At 34.0% G+C, this 11690-nt stretch overlaps 1 protein-coding gene across 1 annotated transcript in view; it reads right to left on the reverse strand.

Moving 5' to 3' along the window:
* Positions 1–3583: 3583 nt before the first annotated feature.
* The window catches only part of hsf4 (heat shock transcription factor 4), a 13128-nt gene continuing 5021 nt past the window's right edge, over positions 3584–11690 (reverse strand). The window contains exons 5-13 of the mRNA XM_056478846.1: positions 10779–10854; positions 10579–10646; positions 9944–10043; positions 9683–9807; positions 8589–8783; positions 7827–7935; positions 6766–6831; positions 5950–6095; positions 3584–3702 (exon numbers count right to left, since the gene is read on the reverse strand). Coding sequence (XP_056334821.1) covers positions 5997–6095; positions 6766–6831; positions 7827–7935; positions 8589–8783; positions 9683–9807; positions 9944–10043; positions 10579–10646; positions 10779–10854 — 838 coding nt within the window. The 3' untranslated portion in view covers positions 3584–3702; positions 5950–5996. The remainder of the gene's footprint in view (positions 3703–5949; positions 6096–6765; positions 6832–7826; positions 7936–8588; positions 8784–9682; positions 9808–9943; positions 10044–10578; positions 10647–10778; positions 10855–11690) is intronic.

Raw genomic sequence — 11690 nt, forward strand, 5'->3', positions numbered from 1 at the left:
TATCAGTCGGTCATATTACCACATAGCAAAATATCTCTGGCCCACACAATCAGCTTTTGCTTGGCCCAAAAGCTGCAGTGAATTACGGTATATGACTGGACCAAGTCTGGCTTCCAGACATTTATACATAATAAAAATGTATTTTAAATGTGGGTCAAGATAGGCCAAACTTTCATGGCTCATATCAATTATTAACATCTGGCTGAAGTATTGTGTGTCGCCTTGAAGACGATGCCACCTCTGCCAAACCAGGGCTATGTTTGGCCCACATGCTGTATGCCAATGCCGGATGAATGCCTGCTGTGCCATATTTATGCCAAATCTGGGTCCGAATTCTTTGCTACCTGGGTTGGAGGCACAACAAGTAACCAATGCACTGAATCACTTGCATATTTTGCTAAACGTGATCAATTATTGTCATTCTTTTAGCCAGGAATGTCAAACTCAGTTCCTGGAGGGCCGCAGCCCTGCACAATTTAGTTCCAACCTTGCTTCAATACACTTACCTGAAGCCTGAAGGACTCAATTAGTTTGATTAGGTTTGTTTAATTAGGATTAACGCTAAACCATGCAGAGCTGTGGTCCTCCAGGAACTGAGTTTGACACCTGTGCTTTAAGCTGTATATAATCAGATGTAATAAAAAAACATTTAAAGTGTAATATAATATTTTAATACTGCTTATAGTGTATATATTTAACCCCACATTAATTCAGTTTGTAAAATTCTTGCATGCTTTCCTCCTAACTTAATTCTTTTCAGTATGATTTAGGAGCTTGTATGCGTCTTTTCCCTGAGGACAAATGGAGACTGCACCCGGTCCTTGTCTGATACATCTCCTTTTATCAGGTTTCTTTCTTACATTAATCGATAATTTCTGTACATGTGTGCCCCAAATGTTTATCTGGTGTCCTTCACATGCCTGATTACTACTCTTTAGGGCCAGCCTGAACACCCGCTGGTGACCTACACACATCTGCAGTTTCTGCACTTCTTCTGTTCTCCCAGCCACCGGCACCTAGACTGCAGCTCTGCACAAGAAGTTTGGCCAGAGGAGAAATGGTTGTGCCCAACTGAGCCTGAGTCATATGGGGCAGTTTTATTCCTTACCACTGGCTTGCTTGGTTTGGGATTTGTGGAGCTGCACATCAATGTCTTTTCTCTTTAGTGTTTGGACTTCCAGCAGTGAAATTAAACCACACTGAACTGAACTAAACTGAACTTTAACTCTAAAAACTGGACTGACACAGTTTCAATTTACTAGAACTTCTATGTTAAGCTGCTTTGACACAATCTATATTGTAAAAGCTCTATAGTAATAAAGATGAATTTAATTGAATACTCTCCACTTAACACTTTATTGCTTTGTCCGTTTCCATTTCTAAATCTTATATTTCTCCCCTTTTAGTCATAACACCCTATAGCTGTGAATTAACGATTTTCCTAATTCTGGTCCTATTTCCTAAGAAATATTTGCGATTTTTCAGTGGCTACATACTGTACAGTTGTAGACTGTATACAATGACCAGTGATTTAGTTGTGGTCAACCTCTGCTTCTTGTGTGCAACATTTTACAACACAAATATATCACAGTGGTGTGAGGTAATTGAAAACTTGAATGAAATCAGAAACAGATAATAATCTCTCTGTTGCTTCTTTTATATGAAAAGTGCTTAAATTTCCGCAATATTTTCTTCATTATTCCAACCTTTTTTTAATATTCCAAGACATAAAATGACATTTGCCGCATGCTTTTAATAACCGTTTATTATTTCACAACTTTTGTTTGTACATATTTTTAACAATATGCTGATGGGAATCGGGAACAGACTACATCCAGAATTAATATGCAACATCGGTTTCCTTTCTTGTTTTTTTTCATGCTTTTGTGTCTTGCTGTGTTAATCTACATTCATTTATTTCCAGTGCAATTAATCACATTATATAAAAAAGCATACAATGAAAGACTTGCAACCTATGTGAAAAAGCACCCTTCTCAAAACAATCCATTTAATCATTGCTCTTTAGGGAATAGTGAAAAAATAAGAGTATAAACTAACACTGAATAAAAGCTATTTCTATTACAGTTATCACCCTTAGTGCAAGTTGTTTAATTCTGTCATAGTTCCCATCATTAGATGTGGCATCCTTTAGAAATCATACAAATCAATGCAAACATTTTTATATGGAAGTCATATAAATCAATTCAACAGTATTGCACTTAAAATTCAACACATTTGTAAGAGATCTAGGGTATTTTGCATCACTACATGGCTGCGATGTAATAACAAAGTGCATTATGGCGTCTGAAATATTAGTGTATTGTGCGTTCATTTGCCTTCATTACATATATGGAAATATATGGAAATTTGAACCTAAATTCGAAATTAATTGTTTTTCATAGTCTGTAATTTTGTTGATGGGTTAAAAAATGTCAAATTAGAATACAGTGTTATAAATTATACTTAAAATATCGTCGGTCCTACGCTTATATAACCCGCTTTGAGCTGGGATTGAACCAGCTATTCTTTGTATGGGAGTCGGTTGCTCTAACAAGGAGGGTAAAGACCATGGCCTCTAGCATCTGTCACTAGTGTTTGGGGTAAGAGGAGTGAAGTTTACCTGCACAGCACTTCACTAGCTAGCCTCTGCTACACTTACCCCCCTAAACCTCATTCCCATCCGGGTCACGGCACCAATGCAACCTGCCGGTCCTACATAACCCAACCCGCTCTGAGCTGTGATTGAACAGGCGATTCTTTGTATAGGAGTCGGTTGCTCTAACAGGGAGGCTAAAGACCATAGCCTCTAGCATCTGTCACAAGAGCACATTTTAGGGTCAGAGGAGTGAGGTTTACCTGCACAGCACTTCACTAGCTAGCCTCTGCTACACTTACCCCCCAATACAACCAATACATTTGTATGAAATGAGGGCAAACATTACACAATATATCATGAGTGTACCAAAGACAACTGTAAATTCTGTAGGGCTAGTCAATCACCTAATGGATGAATTGAAACAAAGATACTTGATGTCTTGATATACTGCAGAAGTTATTAAGAAAAGACAATAAATTGTGCAAAAAGCAGTGCATGGTTTCAGGTTTCGCTCTGCGAGGTCTGATTTTGAACCCCTAGACCTCTCACGTGAATACATACATAATATGATTAAACCTGTACTTTTTATATGTCTTCAAATATAGATATAGATATATATAAATTTAAATACAAGGGTGTGCTTCATTATAATGTCAATTTTAGGGAAAATGAAATCACAGCTCCACAAAGCAGGAACTCCAACACACAGACTAAAGTGCATTCAAACTTGTGCCACGATCAATTACGTCATATCGCATACAGTTCACATGCATTGTAGTCATCAAGGAGGGAAATACTCAGTATTGCCTTTTCTTTGGCAACAGATGTGTCCATGGGATGCATTTTATTGTAGGAGAAATATCTTCAGAATGATCTTGATGTAGCCTGAATTCCTTGAGAAAGGGTTTTTGTAAATATTCCGTCTTCAATGTATTGATGTGCTTCAGTTGTTTTTGTAAAAATGCACGCTTCATCTTGTGAGTCTTCATGAAGGGCCGGTCACTTAGTTTACTTGATATATCACATCTGCAAGTGTCAGGTAAATTGGAGTCTTCTTGATTTGGGATATTGTGCAATCTAAGTGCCATGTTTTCAAGTCGATCCTTCTGAAAGAAACATTAGATGAGTGTGAAGTAGATACATTATGTAACATCATAAATGGCAAGCTGATTTAACATTTAATCTAAAATAAACACAAAAGAAACAAAAGATTCATTGTATTTACTCAAGGTAAGTGGTTGTAAACAATATTTTATGAGCTGAATTTAAACAAATTAAATTTAGTAATGTTCAACTTAATTTGTTTGTTTAAATTCCGCTTATATAAATTGTATGCAAAAATTTGCAATGACAATGACAATGAAAAACCATTTTTTCAGTGTACCAGTACTTAATCTGTACATTTTAATGCTTATTCTTTACACACGAGTATTTAAAATATACTAGGTTCTTTTGTATGCATAAGATAGTACTAACTGTAAAATAATATTTGTAATTTAACAGATTCTGTATTTTGTGATCCATGTTTTTTGTTGTTGTTTTTTTCTCATTTTTAAAGCTTTTGAACTGCTTTATGGAACCTTGATCTTTCCTCCAACAACTTTTGATTTTTAAAAGTTGATAAAGAGAATTTGTTTGACATTTTATAATAGTTTGAATTGCCTGGTTTGTTGTTGTAAATTATGGTAAAAAAAAAAAAACTGGTAATAAACTGCCTGTACTTGTTCTCTCTGTATTAATTCTGATACAATATATTGTTTCAAACTACTAAATGTCACATTTTTAAACTGTACAGTTGAATTTTCAACATCAAAATTTGACAGTGCACACATCAAAGTCCCATTAAGCAGTTCATAAGCAAAAATAAACAGTAAAAAACTTATGAACAACAAAATACGGAAACTGTTAATTAACGAATATTTTTACAGTAGTTCTTATTCATTTGATATTGGTACTTGAAATAAGATTATATAACTTATTTGTTATTTGTGCATTTATAAGCTACACGTATTTATTCAACAGATTCTACATATTTATTAGAAACTAGTAAAAATATTACTAGTAAAATAAAAAAATATTATCTTGAAAAACTTTAATTGAACTGTGGCCATTCTGACTAGTTATTATATGAGTACCTTAAGAATATGTACAAGTATATATTAATGATATATATATATATATATATATATATATATATATATATATATATATATATATATATATATATATATATATATATATATTTTTTTTTTTTTTTTTTTTTTTTTTTTATTGGTTATAAGTAGAAGTACTCTAATTTTTTTAAATGTGTTACTTATAACAATAGAATAGTTGCTAGTCCCTAGGAATATGTACATATACAGTATTTAATGAATAGGTACTAGTAATAAATAATAAGGGCTAGTACCTAATGTATACAATGAAAAAAATATTCATTGGATTTACTAAATTTTCTTAAGTTATGTGGTTACAAAAATTTACATGGGCTGAATTTAAACAAACAACTTGAACATTAAAACTTTTTTTTTTCTTGTTTAAATCCAGCCCATGTAAATTGTTTACAACCATGTATCTTAAAAACTGTAGTACTGTAAATCCAGTGCTAGTAACTAATGAATAAGGGTTTTCTATTTAATAGGTAGTATTATCTGACCAATGAATATTATTATCTAATAAATAAGAACTAGTATCTATTGAATGACTAAATACCTTCTACCTAAATAATTAGCATCTAAGCACTAGTAGCTAGTAGCACTAGAACACTGAAAAAAATTATTCAAAGATGATTTTTAAGTGGTTGCAAACAATTTATTTGGGCTGAATTTAAACAAGCAAAAAATTGTAATGTTCAAGTTGTTTGTTTAAATTCAGCTCATGTCAAATTTTAACATGACTTTATTTAATTTGTTTAAATTCAACCCATATTAATTGTTTGCAACAATTTTGCAGAAATATTTTTTTTTACTGAAAACAATTTCTTTTAAATGGGAAAGATAAATACTACACTGTATCTAGAATCTACAGTAATTTACTGACAACAGTTCACTAATAACTTACTGTAAATTAATTACAGCAAAAGATAAAAAACATTTATCTTGCTGTATATGTATTTACAGTATTGAATATCTTTACTGTAAAATACAGACATTTTCACAATGTAAAAAGTATAGTAACATACTGCATAACTGTACTACAGTAAAATACAGTTTATATTACAGTTAAATACTGTGTAGTTTACAACAATCATTAAAAGTGTAGTGACATGAAACAGATACTAGTATTAAGTATATATATTAAATGTTATATGGACTTGCCATACATCATACAGCTCTTCATGTAGTTTTAATATTCACCTGCTCGTCTCTCAGGAGGGATCTCTGCTGGCTGTCTTATCAGGGCTTTACTGCTCCTCATAGCCAGCGGTGGGGTACGGCTCTCCCTCCTGACCCTGAAACATGTATTGGGACACAGCAGCAGGGATGAGGGCATTAGCCAGTTCCTGCACACGCATAAATAAAGATTTCAGGAATGGGAACTTGATCGTTCAATAATCAGTTAAGAGAAATTTTAATGTTATTCTTAATGAGCCATAATCAGTGGTGTAGTCCTTGCTATACGCACGTATACTCCAGTATGCTTATGTTTTTTTTATGAGGCAAAGACTACTCTTAAATCGCGTAACAATATGCAATTTAAAAGGGTAACTACTAGTATCTAATAGTGACAACAGAAGACAGAGTCCTAATAGTTTGGTTTAAAACAAGCATGCACGAATGTGACAATTAAAAATAATGGCTCATTGATGTTTAAAGGAACTTATTAAATGTAAAGTAATAAGTAAAGAAAGTGAGTTAAAAAGCTGTCTTTTTGTATGCACAGGCCCTATTGAGTTAACTTAAATAAAATTAACTAAATTGTTGTAACTATCTTGATTGACTCTTTTCAGTATAAAAATGATTATATAAGCTACATACTGTATACATACAGCCAATTGCCAAGGCTAGCTTATATATATAATATATAGCTAATGAATAAAAAAAACACTGACTTTTGTTGTTTCTTTGCCTACTTTTATTTAAAATTTGGGTCGAGTGTAATAGTACACCACCTTTTTTTTAGGACTACACCACTGGCCATAATGCATTTACGTATTCACAGCTGTAACTCACCGATTTCAGGTTCGGGTCCATTTCTGCAAAATTCCACTCATTCAAAGGCAGACTAAATGTAAAGGGCTGCAAATATAAAGTCATCGGTTAGTAACTACAGGCATGTATTTATACTTTTAGAACATAGACCCAAAAATGACTTTTCTGAATTAAATCAGAAAGAAAATTAGAATTAAAAGATTTTGTGAAGTATATATATATTGCCAAATATTATGGAATTTAGAAACTCGTTTAGGAAATTTGTTGACTTTTTTTTATGAGCTTTCAGTGCAATTTTCAAAGCTTTCCACTAGATGTCATCAAGATTCACTAGAAACTATATATCTGTACAGGCTTCCCCATGATATGATTGGCTTGAGTGATTTTTCACAATATTTATGAAATTAATATAACATTCAGAAATTGCGTGGGCAGTCTGACAGTATTTCAACGTCAAATAAGTATAGAATAACAGCGGCAAGAACACTGGATGTGTTACATCAAAAATAGAGAAAATTTAATTTTTCTTTACAGCTAAAACAACTTTAGAACATTTTAAAGTTCTCTGTACTTTCTCTTTAATTTCTATTGAAAATAACCAAATAAGTTTCCAAATGATAGGCAGTTTATCAAGACTGTTCTACTTTATTGTTCTGAATAATTATACACATCTCAATAGGGGCGATGGTGACACTTAAGAGGTCATGCATTTTATTTGTTGTTGTTGTTGTTGTTTACCAGATCCAAATTTTAGGCCCATTTCTCAGTATATTTTTCAAAACACAATTTATTTAGTATTTACTGCAGTAAATTCCACATTTAGACTTCCACAAAAATTTTACATATAAAAACACTATACTGGGATCGATTTCAGTATACTTCTTTTTATGAAAAATAACTAAGATCTGTATGAAGTAATTTGGTAGTGAGAAGTGACATTTTCTTATATGCTTATATTTCTTATAAGTTAAAAGTCAGGCAGGAGAACTGTGTGCAATGACCTAAATAATAAGAAATGCATTTGATCTGTTTTACAAAACTAATCTGAGTGTGTGTAATACAGTGAATAGATTCATCCTTACATCCATTGCTGCAGCATTATTTTCCATGCTCTGCTGGTGACTCCTCAGAAGCAGCTGTAAATCCTCCAGACTCATGTCAACATTCTCCACACCATCAGGAATCTCTGGTCTTTAACATATGCAGAAAATAGATTTTTACATTTTCTGAAATCTAAGAGGTGCTTTACGTAAGTAGTAAATATTTGCAACTTTGAAATAAATTCTATTATATACAGTTGAAGTCAGAATTACTAGCCCCCCTGTTTATTTTTTCCCCAGTTTCTGTTTAATGGAGAGAAGATTTTTTTCAACACATTTCTAAACATAATAGTTTTAATAACTCATTTCGAAAAACAAAATTCGTTTATTTTATCTTTGTCATGATGACAGTAAATAATATTTTACTTGATATTTTTCAAGACACTTCTATACAGCTTAACATGACATTTAATGGCTTAACTAGGTTAATTAGATTAACTAGGCTGGTTAAGGTAATTAGGCAAGTTATTGTATAACAATAGTTTGTTCTGTAGACTAGCGAAAAAAATGTATAGCTTAAAGGGGCTAATAATTTTGTCCTTAAAATGGCTTTTAGAAAATTTAAAAACTGCTTTTATTCCAGCCGAAATAAAGCAAATAAGACTTTCTCCAGAAGAAAAAATATTATCAGACATACTGTGAAAATTCCCTGGCTCTGTTCAACATAATTTGGGAAATATTTAAAAATGAAAAACAAATTCAAAGAGGGGCTTATAATTCTGACTTTAACTGTGCATTTCATACCTCTCCAGCATGGGCCTTTTGGCCCTTCTCTCTCCCAAATTAGATCCTCGGCCCTCCAGGACGGACTGCACCATGGCAACAGGGAGGACAGGGGGTTCAGCACACACCTCACAGGACCCGAGTGGAACACCCTCTGCTCGTCCCTGGACCCCAGGACTCACCGGCTCCTCCTTAATCAGCATCAGACACTTTTCCCTTAACAAACAGATCACATTTTAATCGAAAGTAAAGGTAAACAGTTATACTATGAATTTTCCACACCCAAAATATATGGATTCATTTGAATTTTTCTGGATTTTTCATAAAAATTGCCCTGCAAAAGTTTGCTATGAATTAAAAATGATTCCCATATTGTGTATTTCTTAAAATGTAATGTTAATGGTGCAATTATTGTTACTATTATTATTATTATTATTATTATTATTATTATTATTATTATTATTATTATTATTATTATTATTATTATTATTAGAAGTGCATTCTTCTCTACAATAATGTCATATTTTAATTACAACAAGATGAACACAATTTTTATTTTAGTAAATTGCATTATATTTTCTTATTTAATGTTAATATTATTAATTAATATATTAATTAATATTTAATATTAATTTAATAATTGTAAAAAATAAAGTGGCCTACTTTGCGGATTTAACCTATTGTGGGCTATTTTTAGAATGTAATTCCCGCGATTAGTGAGGGACCACTGTATATCTTTTTTTTTTATATTTTTGAGCAATGCTAATGGTCTAATCCGAGTCAATGATTTATGCTAAGCTAAGCTAAAAGTGATCTCGCCCCACCAGCAGATTGACTGAATTTATTAACAAATGGTAAAACTAAACTTTTCAAATCTAGGTGACCAAAAAATAAATGAAGTGTTCCTTTTAATATGCAAATAAAGTCGCGGTTTCCATAAAACTATAGTACTGCTTCAAAAAATGTACACTTTGAAATCAGTTTTCAAAAGTTTGGGCTTTCAGCTCATGAAAAGACAGTTGGCTAAATGAATAGGCAAATTGTTGCCCAGTTTACTTGACAATTGTGTTACGTAAATAGACAATCTCTTCACCCCTGAAGTTCAGTCCACTCACCTTGATTCCTCTGCCTGCATTTGTAAAGCCATGGAGCTGGACTGTGAGATTTCAGTGACATCTGAGATGATGGGCCCTCCTGTCATCACGCTGCTAGTAGAGCAGGATGCACTTTCTGTGGATGGCTGGTTAAACATCAAAGAGATTCTGCGCTTGTCATATTTTATTGATTGAGAAAACCATCAAAACAGCAGCTCTCAGAGTCATGATACAGTGAGTCAAATCTACTGTGTCAGATCTTTAATCTTTAATCTTTCTCACCGACTGGATGTAGAACGATTCTTGTAAAGACTCCATGGAGTGGCTATGGCTGAATTTGGAGGCAGGAGGGGTGGAGCAGCCATCATCCAGCATCAGAGGACTGAGGAGAAGGAAACAAGCAGCATAGAAGGGAAAAAAGCCACATTATTGTCAATATGATAATATTTGTGAGCTAAAATTCTGTCGCCCTCTAGTGGAAAGACTGTATCAGAAATATTGGAGCAATGTTGTAAGTCAGTAATTAGTAAGTCACTTATAAGCTGAGTACTGTCCCTTGTTCCCAGTTTGTTCTCATGTGTCACACTAGCTGACAGTGCACCTTTTAATAGAGGAAAGAGGGTCATGTGCTATGGTTCAGGTGTGTGTGTGTTTGTGGGTACGTGTGTGAGAGCAAGAGCTCAGGAGGTCTGACTCAGCATTCAGGTCCATTCATCTCAGCGAGGGCAGTGAATTGTGTCAGCTGACTGTTTCCAGCTGAGTTGGCCGTTCCCTCTACTGTGTTTGTGTCGGAGCATTGGCTGTTGATTGCTATTTTCTGTTTGCTCTTTTTGTTTGTGTGTTAGCGTGTCAAAATCAAGTGCTTCGGATGAGTGTTTGTGTTGAAGTTTGTGTTTTCGATGAATGGAAACACTCACAGCTTTCTCTTCATTCCCACAGTGCTTGGAGAGTTGGATTGCATCTGGCTGAACAGGAACTGAATCAGCTATTAATAGATCAGAGAAACAGAGCGTGATTCAGCGTTACTCAGTCACAAAATCAGCACGTCAACATCATCCCCAATAACAAACCGCTCGACCTACTGTTTCTCAGTGTGGTCATGAGCCTTGTTTCATACCTTGTTCATGACCTTCTGCTGCTGTGTGTGATTCTGCCTCAGTGACACCACTTCCCTCCACAGAACATCATTCTGCCTGCAAGATAGGATGATGGATGGGTGTGTGGATGAATTTATACACAAATGTATGAAAAAAATACACAAAAGAAAGATAAATAGACATGATACATATGTAAATATATGGATGGATGGATGGATGGATGGATGGATGGATGGATGGATGGATAGGTGATGGATAGACTAATAGATAGATGGAAGGCCTTATGAGTAGATGGATGGATGAGAAAATAAAATGGATGGATTGATGGATGGATGGATGGATGGATGGATGATAGATAGGAAGATAAATGAACGAGGGGATAGATGGATGTATTAAAGCATTAAAGGATGGATGGACATAAATGTATAGACAAGTAGATGATGAGATGTATATATGGAGGCATGAGAGAAGTGGATGAATGGATGGATGGATGGATGGATGGATGGATGGATGGATAGATAGGTAAATGGATAGATGGATGAAAAGATAGATAGATAGATAGATAGATAGATAGATAGATAGATAGATAGATAGATAGATAGATAGATAGATAGATAGATAGATAGATAGAAAGATAGATGGACGGACGGACGGACGGACGGACGGACGGACGGACGGACGGACGGACGGACGGACGGACGGATGAACTAATAGATTGATGGAAGGCCTTATCAATAGATGGATGGATGAGAAAATAAAATGGATGGATGGATGGATAGATAGGAAGATAAATGAATGAGGGATAGATGGATGTATTAAAGCATTAAAGGATGGATGGACATAAATGTATAGACAAATAGATGATGAGATGTATATATGGAGGCATGAGAGAAGTGGATGAATGGATGGATGGTTGGATGGATAGGTAAATG

Source organism: Danio aesculapii, chromosome 18 (genome assembly GCF_903798145.1).
Source record: "Danio aesculapii chromosome 18, fDanAes4.1, whole genome shotgun sequence".
Taxonomy (NCBI): Eukaryota; Metazoa; Chordata; class Actinopteri; order Cypriniformes; family Danionidae; genus Danio; species Danio aesculapii.